This window comes from Rhincodon typus, chromosome 6 (assembly GCF_021869965.1).
Source record: "Rhincodon typus isolate 14 chromosome 6, sRhiTyp1.1, whole genome shotgun sequence".
Taxonomy (NCBI): domain Eukaryota; kingdom Metazoa; phylum Chordata; class Chondrichthyes; order Orectolobiformes; family Rhincodontidae; genus Rhincodon; species Rhincodon typus.
Window position 1 is genome coordinate 30950649 of NC_063337.1, and position 19469 is coordinate 30970117.

The 19469-nt window shown below is 38.3% G+C and overlaps 1 protein-coding gene across 1 annotated transcript in view; it reads right to left on the reverse strand.

The window, feature by feature from the left end:
• b3glcta (beta 3-glucosyltransferase a) overlaps positions 1–19469 on the reverse strand; it is a 156399-nt gene that overhangs the window by 64040 nt on the left and 72890 nt on the right. The window contains exons 6-8 of the mRNA XM_020529584.2: positions 4483–4591; positions 3862–3998; positions 1485–1548 (exon numbers count right to left, since the gene is read on the reverse strand). Coding sequence (XP_020385173.1) covers positions 1485–1548; positions 3862–3998; positions 4483–4591 — 310 coding nt within the window. The remainder of the gene's footprint in view (positions 1–1484; positions 1549–3861; positions 3999–4482; positions 4592–19469) is intronic.

Here is a 19469-nt window from a genome sequence, read left to right on the forward strand (position 1 = left end):
TTTAATAGTTATTTAAAAATAAGAAGGCTAAGGTTGCCTTCAATCATATTGTGGAATGGCTCACTTTAAATAATTAAGTCAAATGAAAATGAAGCTGACAAAGGTAATCAGTTATGGATGTCCTTTTGGAGGTTTCATCGTAGATCAAGTTTGCAATATTTTATCCATATCGAATGAGGAATTTTTTCCCCAAATCTTTCTTTCCAGAATGAATATACTCACTAAAAAAACACTAAAAAGAAAGACCAAAATATTATTGAAATGGTCAAACTACAGCAAGAAATACTTTAAGATGATATAATGCAAGGAAATTTTACAAATTGACCCTTGTGACACAAATTTGCAGCTGCTAGGAGAAGACATTAAGAACTCAGTCAGGTCAACAGGCCCTGCAGAAATTTTCAACAATTCATTCTGAGGCACAGAATATCTTCATAACCTCAAGATTGAGTATATATGTTCACACCTGCTGAAGCTCAACATCTAAAGATGTAAAATTTACCTCACATAGTTTACACGAATAAAGAAAGATATTGAAGTGTAATGTATTTGTAATTTGCATTATACTCAGTTTATATTCATATCAGATTTAATGATGTCGCACCAGAATTTTGAAGTTACAATAAACTAGTAAAACATAAGGCTATTGTTGATCTTCAGTGGTCAGCTAGAGGGATCATTCTGACAAACTGTACAATGAATGGTGTTGAGACAGGGATCACATCTCATTGAATACAATGATGACCCATAAGCAAGACAGACTGAGACTCACACACAATCACTTCTTGAACAAATTAAAAACCGCAACTGAAATTCACCATAGCTAACAAAATTGTCAGTTTAACCAAGATATATTGAAGCCTACCTTCTATCACAAAGAGATATACATGACAGAGAATCATTAATACTCATAGCTAAGAGACAGATGAGTACCATTATTTTTCATGTGGACTATATCTACTGACTCCTACATGGAGCCAAGAATGATTAAGCATTTAAGTGCATTAGACAGATGGATACCTCTGAGTAAGAAGAGAGATCTTAGAATTCTATTAACAGACTAGGACTGCGAAACATATCACTAACAGGAAATTCAACATACATCATTTGTATTCAAAACAAAGAAAGTAACTCAATGGGTTGGGTTGAGATTTTGTGTATTCAATTCAAATTAGACCTTGCGGGTTGAAGAGGAGGAGGATTTTACCACCGCGATATGGCTATATTCAAATCCAACTTGATTAACAACTTGAGTTAAATAAATGATGTTGGGACTGTTTGATTTATATTGTATGAAACAGCACTTTAGTTTGTTTTACAATTAATGCATTTAAAAAGAAAATTACAGCACACAAATAACCAGCAGGTAATAAAGAAGTTGAAAATAACTAAAACTTACTATCAATTGCCTAGCAGGTGGACAAGTTTTAAACACTGCAAATAATTTGTGACTATTTTACTAAACATCATTTTCTATCACATACCTCATGTTTCAAGTCTATAGTAAAATCTGCAAAAGGTTTTTCTATCTTCAATTGTTTTGCAAGCCTGTTTATACAACAGAAATGAGGGAAAGTTAATTTTGGATTAACATGATAGAATCTATTTTTGAGACATAGCTAACTTCACTGTATAATATCATCCCTGAAAAGTGCGCTAGAATAAATAATTTTCTTGCAATCAGTGACATTACTGGCAGAGCCTCAGAAACAATACAAAAGGGTCAGGTGAAGATGCTGTAGCCAGAGTTACAAGCACATAGATGGTTTAAAACAATATATAGTTTGTAATCATTTGACATCTGGTGAAACCTACAGCTGTATTTTCTCCACTTGATATATAACACAAGAAATTTATCTTAGTTTTCTTGGACCATATAGCCAGATGTTGGAAAAATTAAGAGTTCATGTCAGCACCCCTGATTCTCAGTTCATTTGACCTGCTGTCAATTAAAATCAATGGATGTACAATTATGTGGAAGTGAAATTAGTTGGCTAACAAATATACCCAAATTACTGACTGTCATTCATAATCTGTAAAGATCACATTAAGTGCCCTTAATCATTACAAGCCAGCCTATTTGGAGAGACATATTCAATGAGTCATGCATTTAGGACCCAATTTATAATACTAGATTGTTTGACTATTTTCAAAGTTGGCACCAAAATCCACCCAACACCTGGGCAATGTTCCCACAGCGAGTCATCAAAACTTTTATTATAAAAACTGGCACAGATAAAAAGATAACTCATGTTACAGTCATAGAATGGCAGGTTTGATGAACACGGTTTAATGAAATTTACAAGATGGTCACATAAAACTACATACTGAGGTTGTCCGGAGCCAGTTAAAAGTTTATCAACGTAACACACTGTTGCCAGATTTGTCATAAACTTTTTAAACTTTCATGAATGTAGCTCAAATACTGTAGTAAATCCCCCGATAGGATACAATGGGCACTGAATTTAGTGTTAATCCAGACTGTGTTGCTGCATGGTGTGGGTGAAATCCAAAATGTTTGGAAAGTCATTTCAATTTCAGCAACATCCCACCTTTGAAGAAAATAATACTGGTGGTGAGAAAGGTTGTTACCATCTCTCATTAATTATGCTAAAGGTTGTAATATTATTAACATTTATTTGGAAGATGATTGACAAACTGCATCATATTCTACATGTACTTCCACAATACCAGTTTTGTGATAAAATTCAAATTCATTAAACAAACGGGCAAGAATTTTATTTAATTCATCAAAAATCTTAGAATGACAGTGGGAGTTAGGGAGCCAGAACTTGACTGAGAACAGTGCTGGATTTCCCATTTTTAAAAACAAAGTTCTATAAATTGACCTTCAGTTTTATCCAGTAGAAATGTTCATGCCATTAAGGACATTGTGCAAAATCTATGAAATGGACTGAACCTGATTCCTATCCCACTGTAACCATCGGAAAGGAAATGCTATCAAAAGGACAATCAGGCACTATTTCAAAAGGCAAATAAAAGGAAGCTGGGAATTTATTTTCATTTCTAGCTAATCCCAATGACAGTTGTTACACTCTTATGGCCATTATGACTGTTAGCATGGTTTTCTTAGCCTTGCATATTTGCTAGCTTGTCTATATTTTCCGGGGCAGTTGGGGAAGATGGAAGAGAGCAATGCTACCTGCCCAAAACTGTTGGTAATCAGTATGAGGCCAAATAACAGGCTTAACGAAAATTTTCTACTCAGCCACCTACTTCCCTTCCATGATAATGGCCATGGTACTGAAGAATTATTTAAAACCTTTAGAAGTTGGAGAAGGAGCACTTCCATCTTGCGGTGGCCTGCTTCATTAATCAGAAATGGGAGCCCATTGCTTCTCAGATGTTAGAGAGCTTGCTGCAGTTTAATGATAATTTTACTCCAAATATCTCACCTAGTAGCAAGGCTATTTTGCAAGGGCAGGGGAGTCCAAAACCAGAGCATGTAGGTTTAAAGTGAGAGGGGAAAGATTTAAAAGGGACCTGAGGGATAGCTTTTTCACACGGCAGGTGGTGCATGTATGGAACAAGCTGCCAGAGGAAGTGGCAGAGGTGGGTACAATTACAAAACTTAAAAGACATTTGGACAGGTACATGGACAGGAAAGGTTTAGACGGATATAGGCCAAATGCAGGCAAATGGGGCTAGTTCAATTTAGGAAACCTGGTCGGCATGGGCAAGTTGGGCCGAAGGGCCTGTTGCTGTGCTGTATGACTCAGTGACTGTGTAGTGCCAATAATACATTGCTGATATTGCAGAATTAGGACTAGCCAGGATTTATGGCAAATGTAAAGATATTCTCTACACTGTAAGTTAATTATATGTTAATCAGCCACCTACCTGTTGACAAGTGGAATACTCAAGGCCCAGCCAGCAGCAAAATCTGGATATTTAAAAATTATTGGATCTTCAGCAAAAGCATAATGGTGAATAATTGTAGATTGTTCATCATACAGAGCCTTTCCTAAGAACCACTCCTGTGACAAAAATATTACATACATAAAGTTTAAAACAATGAGCGTATCATTCCAGTGAATACTTTAGACATGAAAGTGACATAATAATCAGTGATGCACTATTTTATAAGTATGTATAAATTGCAGAGGTTAGAAAACGTTATAAAAGATGACTATTGTGTTTGGTTATTCATTTTATCATACAAGTTTGAGATAAAAACATTAGCAAACAATTAAGTCTATACTATATGAGATGAACATTCTATCGTGTCTGAAATTATAATTATAAAAAATGCACTGTGGTGATATTAAGAGTACATAAATCATTTGCAACTTTCTCAAAGCAAACAAATCAGGCAAGGCAAACGTATGATAAATATTAATTAATAACGACGAGTGTGCCAGTTTCTCCAACAATTGTGAATTGTTAATTCAGAAAAAAAACTGTATAAAAGGACAATAGTAATCATAAAGCTTCCCGGGCAAGTTTCATTTACTGGAATACCTTTGTTTTGTCATATCTACTAATGACCTCCAACAACTTTGGAACTTGTATCCTGGTTTGTTCTTCACAAAAGAAAATCCAGGATTTCTTGCCATAATTAGTTGAAAGGCTAATGGAGAATAAAGGCAAAATAAACATCAGAATAATTCACTGCTACTAAGACTTAACTAGTTACCATTGGATTCATCACTCATTACACTCCAATGCTTTTTCAGCCAGCTGAGTCAGAACCAGCAAACCACTTCATCCAGCCTTTAATGTACCATTTTATTTATTTCCAAGAATCAACTGGCCACTTAAATGCTTCCCAGAAAAAAGAATGACCCAGTTTTTGCAGTTAGCAATGGGCAAATAGTGCTCACCATTCACTGAACTTACACTTGCTCTCAAATTTTATGAGGGTTTTTACATTGCCATCTAAGGAGCACCTGTGAGAACAGGGCAAACAACAGTAACACCCCTCAACCAATCAGACTGAAGATAATATTAATAAAGGGGTATACTTGAAAGGTTAGCTTTTTGAAGATAGATTAATTCTCTGGACCAGAAGAGCTACATCTGAGTTCTGAAGGAAGTGCCTAGGGAGATTGTGAATGCATTGCTGGTTATCTTCAAAATTCTAGCAATTCTGGGAAGGTTGTTGCAGACTGGAAAGTAGCAAAAGTAGGTCAACTACGTAAGAATGCAAGAAGAAAGAAAATTAGGATTTTCTATTTTGGGATTAACTAATACAGACCTATTAGTTTGATGACAGTCAGACGGAAAATGATAGAATCATTAATAAAGGATACGGTAACTGGACACCGAGAAAAGAAAGGTAAAATGAGGCAGAATGGGTGTAGATTCATGAAAAAAAATGTTTGACAAACATGTTGAGGTCTTTGGAGGATATTACCTGTAGAATAGATAAACAAGACCCAGAGTATGCATTGTATTAGATTTTCATAAGGCTTTAGATAAGGTTCCCCAAAGGAGGTTAATAAATAGAACTAGAGTACATGGGATTGAGAGAATCTATTAGTATCAATTAAGAATTCGATAACAGAAAACAAAAGGTAGAGATTAATGATCAGTCTCAGGATGGCAGACTGTTACTGTGGGGTTGTGCAAAGATCAGAGCTGGGTCTAAGGCTTTTCACAAATTTTGTAAAGGATTTGAATGTGGCAACAAATAGTGATATATCCAAATTTACTCATGACACCAAAATAGGTGAGAGTGCAAGCTGTGAGGAAGATGCAAGAAGACTTCTCAGGAACTTGGCTAAGTAAATGGTCTGGATAAAGGTAGAGGAAATAAAATGCAATGAAGTTATTTACTTCGGTAGAAAAAACAGAAAAATAGAATATTTCATAAATGCTGCGAAGTCAGAAAGTGTCGGCATTTAAAGAGACCTTGGAGACCGTGTTCCTGAATCATTAAAAGTCAGTATGCAGCAAGCAATTAGAAAGGCAAACAGTGTAGTTGCCTTCATCAAAAGAGGATTTGAGTTCAGAAGAGGTCTACTGTAATTGGATAGAGTGTTGGTTAGATTGTACCTGGTCTGTGGTGTCCAGCTGTGCTTTTCTTGACTAATGCAGGATACACTTGCCACAGAGGTGAATGCAATGGGTGTTTACCCGACTAATCTCTGGAATTGAGGGACTGTCTTATGAAGAAAGGTTGATTGAGTCAGTATTCCCTAGAGTTTTGAGGAACGAGATAGATGTGATAGGGTGGACGTGGATAAGGTATTTCCCCTGATTGCAGAGTCTACAACCAGTGAAAACAATCTCAGAATAATGGGCAGGCCATTTAAGACCTCGATGACGAGGAATTTCTTTATTCAGATGACAGTAAATCTTTGAGATTCTCTCCTGTAGAGGACACTGAAAGTTCGATCATTGAATACGTTCAAGATAGAAATCTAGAGATTTTTGGAGACTAATGACATTAAGGGATATGGAGACAGTGCAGGAAAATGGACTGAGGTAGATGATTAGCCATGATTTAACTGAATGACAGGGCAGGCTCAATTGACTGAGTGACCTACTTCTGTTCCTGTACTCCCGAGGATCCTCACTGAGATGGGCAGATTGCAAAATTTGTAGTCCAGCTGCCATTTTGAGTCCAAAGTGATGCTGATGCAAGATTCTGGTGCAGCTTGTGCCTAAAGATATTGTGGGTAAGTCATTAGTGTGGGTGCTGGAAGCGTGCACTGCAAGTATGCAGAGTGTGACATTAGTTAGTTTGTAACATTGATATAACTCTAGTTGTGCCATTTTCAATCCTAATGCAGCAGCTAACATCTCTTAGAACATAGAACAGTACAGCACAGTATAGACACTTCGGCCCACAATGTTGTGCCGACCTATTATCCTACTCTAAGATCAAATTACCCTGCATACCCTACGTTTTACTATCATTCGCTTCTCTATTTTGTGTAGCTGAACACACTTTCAACAACAGGAAGGATACCAGAGTTATTTTAAACAAACAAAAAAAAGACACAAGTGCTACCAGGACAGTTTTTGATTGATTTCCACTCATTGCTGCTGAGGTTGTAGAAGCATTTGGCATTTTGGACCACAATTTAAAATTGCTGAACTACAGGGAGTAGAGCTGCACATGGAAAAGGCATTGTTTCTCAGTTAAAAGTCACTGCTGAGATCACAGCTCTTTCTAATGAGGGCATACGAAAATGATAAACGGGAGCTAGATTAGGCCATTAGGTCAATCAAGCCTGATCTGCCAATCACCAAGATCTTGGTTACATCAACTCAACTTTCCTGTATCATCCTGATAGACTTAATTTCCTTATTACCAAAAAACATATTGACCTCTGTCCTGAATATATTCAATGCATGCACAGCCCTAGTTTGTACGGGGAATAGAATTTCAAAGATTCATAATCATCCGTGTGAAGATATTTTTCATTATCTCAGTCCCAAATGGTTGACCCCTTATTCAGTGATTACGAACTTATGTCTAAGTTCCCAGCCAGCGCAAACAATTTCTTAGCATCTGCCCTGAAAGCCTCTGAAAAATTTTATAAGTTTCAATTAGATCACCTCCTTCTTCTAAACCCCAAGGAGTTTGGTTTAATCGATCTGTCCTCACTGAACAATTCATTCATCCTATTATTACCCAATCTAGTAAACCTTCATTGTACTCTCTAGGGTAGATACAAAACTGCACACAAAACTCCAGGTGTGGTTTCAACGATGCCTTATTTAGGTCTGGTAAGATTAATTTACCTTTACACTGTAGTCCCTTTTAACAAAAGTTAACACACCCTTTGTCTTTTGAACTGATAGCTGAACCTATATGTTAACTTGCTATGATTTATACATAAAGACACTTAAACTTTTCTGAACGTAACTATTTCCCAGTCCCTCACCATTCAAAAAAAATATTTTGTATTGTTCCAAGCAGAATGAAAAATCTCACCCTACAACACATTGTCTTCTATCACCATGTCCTTGTTAACTCAACCAACTAGCTGATGTTCCTCTGCATTCTGCTGAATACTTATTTTCTCACACAACTTTGTATCATTAGCAAACCTAGATGCATTATTCCGTCCCCTCATTTAAATCATTAATACACATTTTAAGTAACTTATGTGAGCACTGATCCATGTAGCTCTATACTAACTACAGTCTGCCAACCCAAAAATCCTATTTATTTCTTCATGAATCAATTTTAAAGTTATCCAAATAGATAACAATTAAACTTGAAGTGACCTTGAGCCTTGCGTAGTCAAAGCAACTAGACATTTTGTCCTCAAAAAGGACAGGTCACTTTGAACAAAAACAATGCATCATTGTAATACTTAATGATACGCATTGCATGGTCTAAATCCTTAAACAAACCAGCGTGTTATTTGAAATATCACACACATTACAATAGAAGATCCACAGATAATAATCAAACACTGCACACACTTTCTGCTCATCACATGACTAAACGATTGACTGTAATTTTGTATCACAAAAGCAGAATCGCCTTCACATAGATGATGAAACAGGGAAGTACCTCTTGAATTGAAAACAAAAAATGCTGGAAATCACAGTTCAGGCAGCATGCATGGAGAAAGAGCAAGCTAATGTTTCAAGTCTAGATGATTCTTCAGAGGTCCTGTGTCTTGAATTGGCTGCCTACCTCAGGTTTGTGGACACCCCCAACACTGACACTGTCATCACTGGCAATATCCAACACCAGCAACAGTGTGAAAGTTTCTCCTTCAGAAGGTAGTGAAGTCTTGGTCCTTAAATGTGTTCAAGGTCAAGTTAGATTTTTGACAAATAAAAGCATCAAGAGTCAAGGGGGCAGACAGGCAGAAAGTAGAGCTGAGTAAACCAGATCAGCCATAATCTTATTAAATAGATGGGTAGGCTTGAAGGGCAAATGGTCTACTCCCACTCTGAAGTCCTATATTCCTATGACTCTCACATAATACATTTCAAAAGAAAATGTACTCTATAACTCTACACATTCTGGGCAAACGTAAGTTATTAACTACATAGTATGGATAATTAAATGTGGGAAACTTCAATTGTTATGTTACTGATTCAATGCTAATTACTTCTCCCTTTCAGCTAATGATCCTATGATCTGCACATTTAAGAAAAGATGTCCTCTGGACTATCTTCTGACCCTATAACTATATCATTTCATCTATTCCTCAATTATTTCTCAAAGACAACTACAAAAAAAACTTGCCTGCATGCCAATATTTTTGAGGTAATATACCCATTGATTTCTACAAGGCTGCAATTCTCTCACTTTCTTTATCCAGTTGGAAATTGACTGGAAACCTTTGATCCTAAAGAAGTGTCACTACATTTCTTTATCATATTACTTTTATTATGAGTTGTTACCTGCCCGACAATTGCCATTAACAAAAAAGTAAAACAAACTCAACTGAAAATGACAATAATGAACACTTCAGATGTTATCCCAGAAGCAGAATTCCTTACAGTCACCAGGACACATTGCTCCTAGTGAGTGCTGTTGGTAGTGATTGCTAAAGAAATCTAGGCATTTGTGCAAGTTTCTCATTAAACAATTTCCCAGCAACAGATTGAATAGCAAAGGTGCATACTTCAGCAATGGTCAAACTGCAGAACATACAAATATCATATCACCATTTAAAAGACTGCGAGATAAGGAAGTATGAGGTTAATAAGATAAACTAAAAAAAAAATTGGGTTAAACAACTATGACACTTGCTAAAAATTTTCAGCACTGCATCTCACTGAACACCAGGAAACATGAGAAATTTGGATAATTTGCATCAGTACCTTGGGTGCAATGACTTCCCACAGAGTACCAAAATGGAATCTACAGAGTGTGTACACGATTTTGGGGTCAATCACCTGGCACCATATTGGTGAAGACATTATTACATGTATAATGATTGGACTAACATGCACCAAGTTCCTGCTCAGAATTTTCAGTTTGGACCACTCAACTCTCGATCGCAGGTCAGCTTGTTCCAAACATGGACAAAAGACTTGAATTCAAGAGGTTAGATGAGAATTACCGCCTTTGACATCAAGCCAGCCTCCGAGTGGTGGCATAATCAAGAAGCTCTAGCAAAATTATAGACAATGGAAAACAGGGGAAACTCTCCACGAGGCGAAGTTATACTGAGCTCAAAGGAGGATAGTTCTAGATGCTTAATCGATCATTTCTGTCAGATGACTTTTGAGTTCCTTTAGGCAATTTCCTAAGTAAAATAATTTTTAATGTAATGTTGGCCTTCATTTCAAAGGGAATGGAGTTTGAAAGTAAGGACTACTGTAAACACTTATTGGTCCGTTATCCAAAAAAAGGGACCATGGCATCGGAAGCAATCCAAAGAAGGTTCACGAGGCTAACAGGGTTTGGAGGACTGTTTTTTGAGGAGAAGTTGAGTGGATTTGGCCTGTATTTGTTGGAATATAGAAGGATGAGAGGCGACCTTACTGAAACACAGAAGATTCTTGGGGACTTGACATGGTAAATTGAAAGGTTGTTTCTCCTTATGGGAGAGTCTAGGAGCAGAGGGCATACACACAGAATAAGGGGTTGCACATTTAAGACTCAGATGAGGAGGAATTTCTTCTCTTAAAGGGTAGTGAATCTGTGGAATTCTTTACCACACAGAGCTGTCAAGGCTGGGTCATTAAGAAAGGTCATTAAGGGAGAAGATTAAATATGAGGGTAAGCTAGTCAGTAATATAAAAGAAGATTGCATGAGTTTCTTTAGATATATAAAGGGCAAAAGAAAGGCACAAATGGACATTGGGCTGCTGGAAAATGAAGCTGGAGAAGTAGTAATGGGGAACCAAAAAATGGCAGAGGAACTGAACAAGTATTTTCTGTCAGTCTTTGCGTTGGAAGATACAGGTAACATCCCAAAAATTCAAGAGAGTCGGGGGGGGGGGGGGGGGGGGGGGTGGGGGTGGTGGTGGTGGGTGGTGGTGGTGGTGGCAGAGGTGAGTATGGTGGCCATCACCAAGGAGAAGGTGCTAAAAAAGCTGAAAGGTCTGAGGTGGATAAATCACCTAAGGACCAGATGGATTACACCCCAAAGTTCTGAAGGAGATGTACTGAAGGAATCACTGGAGTCAGGGAGGGTCCCAGGGGACTGGAACATCGCTAGAAAGGGAGTGAGGCAAAAGAAGGGAAATTATAGGCCTATTAGCCTGACTTCAGTCATTGGTAAGATTATGGACTCGATTGTGAAGGATGAGAGTTCTGAATACTTGTAAGTCCAAAACAGGATGAAGTCTGTATGGTTTCATCAAGGGGTGGTCACGCCTGACAAATTTGTTAGAATTCTTTAAGGAGGTAAACAGGTTAGACCAAGGACAGCCAATGGATGTTATCTACTTGGACTTCCAGAAGACCTTTGACAAGATGCCACACAGGAGGCTGCTGAGTAAGATAAGGGCCCATGGTGTTAGAGGCAAGGTACTAGCAAGGATGGAAGATTGGCTGTCTGACAGAAAGCAGAGAGTGGGGATAAAACGGTCCTTCTCAGGTTGGCAGCCAGTGACTAGTGGTGTTTCATTTTAGACCTTAATGATCTAGATGAAGGAACTGGGGGGATTCTGGCTAAGTTGCAGATGATACAAAGATAGGTAGAGGGACAGGTGGCATTGAGGAGGCGGGGAAGCTGCAAGAAGGATTTAGACAGGTTAGGAGAGTGGGCAAAGAGGCGGAATACAACGTGGGAAAATGTGATGTCATGTACTTTGGTAGGAAGAATAGAAGCATAGACTATTTTCTAAATGGTGAGAAAATTCAGAAATCTAAAGCACAAAGAGACTTGGGAGTCCTAGTCCAAGAATCTCTTAAGGTAAATTTGCAGGTTGAGTCAGTAGTTAGGAAGGCAAATACAATGTTAGCATTTATTTCGAGAGGACTAGAATATGAAAGCAGGGATGTACTTCTGAGGCTATATAAGGCTCTTATCAGACCACATTTAAAGTATTGTGAGCAATTTTGGGCCCCATACCTCAGAAAGGATGTACTGGCTCTGGAGTGGGTGCAGAGGAGGTTCACGAGATTAATCCCAGGAATGAAAGGCTTAACATATAAGGAACGTTTGAGGACTCTAGGTCTATACTCGATGAAATTTAGAAGGGTGAGGGGACATCTAATTGAAGGTTACAGAATACTGAACAGTTTGGTCAGAGTGGATGTTGGGAAGATATTTCCATTAGCAGGATAGGCTAGGACCTGAGAGCACAGCTTTAGAATAAAAGGTAGACCCTTTAGAACAGAGAACAGAAGAAACTTCTTCAGCCAGCGAGTGGTGAATCGATGGAATTCATTGCCACAAAAGGCTGTGGAGGCCAGGTCATTGAGTATATTTAAGACAGAGATACATAGGTACTTGATTGTCAAGGGAATCAAAGGTCACAGAGAAAAAGCGGGAGAATGGGGTTTTTGAGAAACTTATCGGCCATGATTGAATGGCAGAGCAGACTCGATGGGCCGAATGGCCTAATTTCTGCTCCTATGCCTTATATTTAAGGCTGGGATAAACAGATGTTTAATCAGTAAGAGTATCGAGCTTTATGAGGAAAAGGCAGGAAAGTGGAGTTCTCAAATTCATAAGAGCCTATCTTGATGTTAGGGTTCTGTGCACCTGAGGCCCTCTCCTTGACACCACTTTTTTGCAGCTCCCTCCACCTCCTACACTGCATTTCCAGGCCCAGTGAAAGTCAGTCCTAAACCTTGTTCTTGGGTTCATGTCACGCTACATGTGACCCCACCACACTTTTCTGTATCTGTAGAATCTTCTTTACTGTCCTGTTTTGACACCCTCACTTGTATAAACTGTTATGATCTCTCTACTTTAATTAGTTTGTACAGTTTTGAATTACTCATTACTTTCGTTTGACCCTCAGCATGCGACTCATACCTATTATGTTATTTCAGTCATTTGGTTTGTAATAATCTCTCTGCCTCATTTAATCAGAATATAGGTCATCCCTTCACTTATTATTCAGATGTTGACACTTTACTCACACCATCTGACACTCTTGATGACCTGCAGAGACCTATTATTCAGCCTGTCGACACTCCACTCACACTACTTGTATGATCTTTTGATCTCTCTGCTTATAAATTCTGTGCCTGTCTGCTTCTCTCTCACTTCACTTGCTGAAGGGGCAATGCTCCAAAAGCTTGTGATTTCAAATAAACCTGTTGGACTATAACCTGGTGTTGTCTGACTTCTGACCTAGTCCTGAAATTCACAGCCTTCACGGTAGGAGCCTGAACTAACCATCCATAGTTCAGAACATGCATCGACTGCAAAATGAAGGCTTTTTCGATCTCAGCCATCAAATGTTGCCTCGCAGTTGGGTCCACAAGTCTGCAATTTTATTGGAATACAGTTGGGGATGAAGGGAAAGTGGAATGTTAGAAAGAGAATTAGCTGTGAAAATGCTTTCATTTTCTGTGGTTCCACACAGACTTGGCAATTGGCATTCCAATAAGAATTTATGGGCATCACTGTCTGGACCAGTATTTGTTGGCCAGCCCTAATTGCTCTTGAAAAGATAGTGGCAAGCAGCCTTCTTGAACCACTGTAGTTCTTTCTCAAGTTTGTGTTTGTAATGGGGATGACAGGTACTGGTAGGTACATCCACCGTGCTATCTGGGAGGCAATTTCAGCACTTTCACCCGGCCACAGTGAATGAACAACGTTACAGTATCGAAGCATGGACGTTAAGATATGTAAATGTGCTTGGCCTCCCTCTGCCTTGTTTCACTGCCTTGATTGTGTGCCACCTTGTCTTGCATGAGAGAGTGATGCTTGTCAGAGTGTGCCATAATCAACTTGGTGATGTGACTGTCATGATTGTATATACGTGTCCAGAGTACTTCATGTGGATAAAGGACATCCTGCCTCCTCGCCATCTCCTTCAAAACCTCCAGTGCATTTTGTGAAAATCTCTGATCCCATACTTTTCCATACTGCACCACTCTTAATGTTTTCTGAGCCAAAGACACTTCAGGAAAAAAACATATTCTCATTCATGGCATACATAGGCATTTTAACTCCCTGGAATGCCAGGAACCTGTAGGAGGGAAGGTTACCTGCAGCAATGTTGACAAGAATGGAATGGATGTGTCAGTTTGCATTCAAATCCTGCAGCTGAAGCATACTTGTATGAATTTGGGGAAAGCAGAACAGTGCCAGATCTAAAAACAACAAATTGAGAACTGCAGAAATTGCTATAAAAACAAACTTCGTAGCTCAAACCATAGATCCATGTTATAGCATTTTCTCTTGATGAATAATTGTCCCATCATGATATAATTTGCTTTTAATCATAAAAAACCCAAACTGCCAAATGATTCTACAACTATCTTGAGTCCTCTCCATTAAAAAAGCTATTAAAAATACAAAATTGAGGCACTTTGCCATTTATTGGTAGTGGCAGCTTTTGTGCAAGCAGATTCTGTAGATAACCATATTTTAGCAGAGGTCCTGCCCAAGGAACACTGAGTTCCTGCTTTGTTAATTTTTATTAAAGATCCCATGTAATTAGCTGTCTGTTCAATTCCCAATTAATATGGTAAATGCAAAAAATCTTTCTGTGCGGTTTGCAAGACTTTTGTGTCTTTCTGGCTTTAATTGTTATCACACTGTAAGGGGATAGAAAGGAAGGAATACCTCCAATATGTGTGATAAATTAGAAACCATGTTAAACTACAGAAGAATAAAAAGATAGAATGGGCCCATTGAGAACTCCACACAAATGCAAGTGGCATAAGGAGCAAAACAAGTGAGTTAGAAGAAAAAAGGATTCTAATTAGTGGCCATGAAAATTCATTGCAAGCTGACCATAACTGGGAGATAAATGTACCAGGTAATAAGGTCATTCTCTGTTTGCTTTCTCTTCACAGATGCTGCCAGACCTGCTGAGTTGCTATAGCGATTTCTGTTTTGGTTTGAATGAGGTCATTAGAAAGGATATGAAAATTGGGAAAAATAGAACATTTAAGCAGCCAAAGCACTGAAAGAACTCAAAGTTACAAGTGGCATCCACTCTCATTGTGAACAAGGTGCACTATTCTTACTCCACCTCTCTGCTGCCTCTGACATGGTCAACCACACAATCTACCTCTAATGTCTCTTCTCCAATATGCAGCAGACATGGTCTGCCCTCTACTGATTTATTTTATTCATTCTTAGAATGTGAAAGTCAACATTTATTGCCAATCGCCATTTGCTTTTGAGAAGGTGGTGAGCCTCCCAAAACCATTCCAGTCCATGAGGTGTCAGTGCTCAACTTAACTGCAGCAGTTTGACATGACGGTCTGATTCAGTGAGAGGAAAAGTGGCAAATGGAATTTAATCTGGAGAAGTGAGAAACTACGAATTAGGGAGGACAAACAAACAAGGGAAAACACACCAAATGATAGGATATTGAAAGAGGGAGAAGAAGTGAAAGACCTTGGAGTGCATGTCCACAGATACCTGCAGGTGACAGGTCAGGTAGAAAATTTGGTTAAAAAATGGCACATAGAGAATGTTTTCCCTCATTGGACGAGGAATTTGACACAAAAACAGGAATGTAATGTTAGAACTATATAAGATACTGGCTAGGAACACTGGAGTTTTGTGTACAAATCTGGCCACTATTTTACAGACATGGCATAATTACTCCAGAGAAAGTACTGAAGAGATTTACAAACATGTTGCCAGGGATTGAAAATTGCAGCTGTGAGAAAAGATTGAATAGGCTTGGGTTTTCCCTCAGAACAGAGGTGATGGAATCACCGAAACGCTGGAAAAAGGCCACTCCACTCATCGTGTCTTGCCTGGCTCTCCAAGGAGCATTGGGACTTGTTGCCATTCATGTGTCCTTGCACCATACCCTTGCATATTGTTTCAATTCAAACAGGCATCCTCCTGAATGCCACAATGGAATCTGCCTCCATCACATCCAGGCAATGCTTTCCAGATCTGAACCACTCATGTAAAAAAGCTTTTTCTCACATCATATTTACTACTTTTGTGAGTTACTTTAAACCTTTGCCCTTTCATTGTCAATCCATTCACAAGTCGGAACACTTTCTCCCTATCTAGTCTATCTCTATCCTTTATGATTTTGAAAAACTCTATCAGCTGGCCTCTTTGCCTCCTTCCTTCCAAGGAGAGTTGTCCCAAACTCTCCAGGCTATCCTCTGTAACTAAAATTTGTCATCCATGGAACAATTTTAGCCAATCTCTTCTGCACTTGCTTCGATGTATTTATATCCTTCCTACAGTCTGCACTCAGAACTATTCACAATACCCCAGCTGAGACCTAACAAGTGTCTAGTAAAGTTCACTATGACCTCCTTGCTCTCGTACTTTATGCCCTTATCAATAAGGCCTTAGATACTGTATGTTTTATTAACTGCTTCTCCACCTGTTCTGCCTTCTTCCATGATCTGTGCACATGTACACCCAGGGTCCTCTGCTCCTGCACCCCTTAATTTATATTGTCTGTCCATGTTCTTTCTACTAAAATGCATCATCTCACACTTTTCTACATTGACCTTCATCTGCCATCTACCTGTCCACTCCATCAACTTGCCTATGTCCTCTCGGAGTTCAATTCTGTCCTGTTTATAGCTACAATGGGTCCAAGTTTTGCTTCATTCACAAATTTTAAAATTGTCCCCTGCATACTAAGATTTAAATCATGATTATACATTCAGGAAAAGCAAGCTTTCCAGTATCAACTCGGGAGCTTCTCTTTAGACCTCCCTCCAAGCTGAAAATTATTCATTGGACACTCTTTGTTTCCTATTACTCAGCTAATTTTGTACCCACAGTATGACTGTCCCAATTTAAATGGATTCTTTCTGAGTTTCTAAGCCGAGAGGAATTGTCGAGCGAAATCTACAACTTTGAGGCAATTTTCCCAGAGTCTGTTAAGATGGGGATTCCACAGGGTCCCCACTGCAACTCCCATCTGTGCTTCAAAAATGACTATCCGGCTATTGGAAAATCTGGTCCAGTATTATATGGCTGGCACAGTTCAGTTTCTGGTGAATGTTAACTCCCCAGGTTACTACTTATTGTGGGGAATCCAGTGATGGTGATTTTACTTTTTGTCTCTTTTATCTCTGTCTCATTCTCAATCCTACTTTTAATTCGCTCTATTTGTTTTATTTTATCCCTGTCTATGATCTCACAGTGAACAAAACATTCTAGCTTAGAATTCTGTGTGTTTAGACCATGAGATATAGAAGCAAAAATTAGGCCATTCGGCCCATTGAGTGTGTTCCGCCATTCAATGGTGACTGATAAGTTTCTCAACCCTATTCTGCCGCTTTCTCCTTGTAACATTTGATCCCTTTGACAATCAAGAAACTACCTATCTCTTAAATATACTCAATTCTGGCCTCCACAGCCTTCTGTGGCAATGAATTCCATAGATTCACTACTCTCTGGCTGAAGAAGTTTCGTCTAATCTCCATTCTAAAGGGTCTTCCCTTTACTCTAAAGCTGTGTCCTCGGTTCAAAGTCTCTCCTGCTAATGGAAACATCTTCCCAATGTCCACTCTGTCCAGGCCGTTCAGTATTCTGTAAGTTTCAATTAGACAGCGCCTCATCCTTCTAAACTCTATCAAGTATAGACTCAGAGTCCTCAAATGTTCCTCATATGTTAAACCTTTCATTCCTGGGATTATTCTTGTGAACCTCCTCTGGACCTGCTCCAGGGCCTCTACATCCTTTCCAAAGTAGGGGGTCCAAAATTGCTCACAGTAAGGATTCTTCAATCTGATTATCTGAAGTAATATGCTGTAGATTGACCTGTTCTCACTGGTCTCAGAATCCCTCTATAAATAACACTGTGTTATATCCAATCCCAATAAGATGCCATTCAAAAGTTCGCAACAAGAAGTCCGGACATTGGCATAATGAATGGGTCCATTTGCCACTGACTTCAAAATCCAAGCCTATACTTTACACATAAACTACGATACTACAGAGATGTAGTAGTAGCTAGAATCACAAACAAAGGCTTTGTTTATAAAACAGAATGTGGTCAGAACAAACCTGATTGGAAGAAGAGAAATGAGGAATTCTTCTGTATTATGGTACAGATTTAAATTACAGACTACTGGAGCTCAGTAAAATTTCCAATTTTGTGGATTTTAAAGCGTCATAGCAGATAAAATGAAAAGAAAGAGGAATGTTAGAAATCTATGAGGAAGCTAACATCCGAAAGAAAAACAAGAAACTAAGGACTAATCAGATAAATTAACCTCTTTGTGTTTTGAGAGTGCTGAGCAGCATCCTGTATGCAAGGCATTTGTCCATTTGCAGATTATATTATTGCAATCAACAATCAAGCTGAACTGCTTGCCCTTTGCAGTAAAAGGTTGTAGATGGTTTGCATTCTTAGTTTAGTTTCTTTTGTTCTATTGTCAGAAATTGAAAAAAACAAGGAGTTTATGTATTTATGCACAGTGTTTTCTACATTGTGTTTATCTTACAACAGGTTTCCAACTTCAACTTGTTCCTATATCATTCCAGCTTTTGTAACAATAGAAATGGAAATTGAAATGCAACCTATAATAAATAAGCTGTCTCACAAAACACTTCCTTCTTCTCAAACATCATTCCAGGTTGTGAAGCTATAATCTCAGCTGACACACCAATACATTTAACATCTGGTGCTGTTTTGTTGGAAGCATCCTTTAAATTAGATTGAAATATGTTTTTCAGGTGAACATGAAACAAGTTAATGAACGAGAAGTTTTTCTATTGGTTCTGCCAACAACGTTTTCCCACCTAATACCAAAGACAGATTAACTAGCTAAATATTTCATAATCTTTTATGAGATTTTACTGCACACAGGCTTCTATCATATATACCATCTAAGTATTGAGTGTGTTTTGTCTGGAGGAGACATGACAAGATCCATTTAAAGAAAATCCTGCTGAATTTATGGAAAAAAAATTGGCCACAATTCGTTGTCAGATCAGGCAGAGAAAGAGAAATAATGAGGGAAAGAAAGATTGGATTACCAAAGCGAGAAAAGAACATTTGTATTATATTTTATTGAATTATAATTTCCAAAAGCAATTAAAATGCTGTTGCTAATATTTACAAAATAAAATGTAGGTATTAATGCAATGATAAGTTATGAAGCATAGTAATACTGGACTCGAAACATTATACCTGTTTCTCTCTCCACAGATTCTACTAGATCTGCTGCATTTCTCCAGCATACTCTGTGTTTGTTACAACTTTTTCCTTTTTGGACTATAAACTGATAGGGAAGTTGGATGCTGCTATATAGTCGTAATACCAGGAGAGTTTTGCAAGTTGGAAAATCAAGTGGTGCACATTTTTTAGCTGGACTAGACAACATTCCTTTTGAAGCAATGAGACTGATACATTATTGAGTTAGAGCAGTACCATGAGTTTCTGAGTTAAGTAAAAACTGACAATAGCTCTTCAGTTAGTTGAGATACAGTTTGCTAAAAACT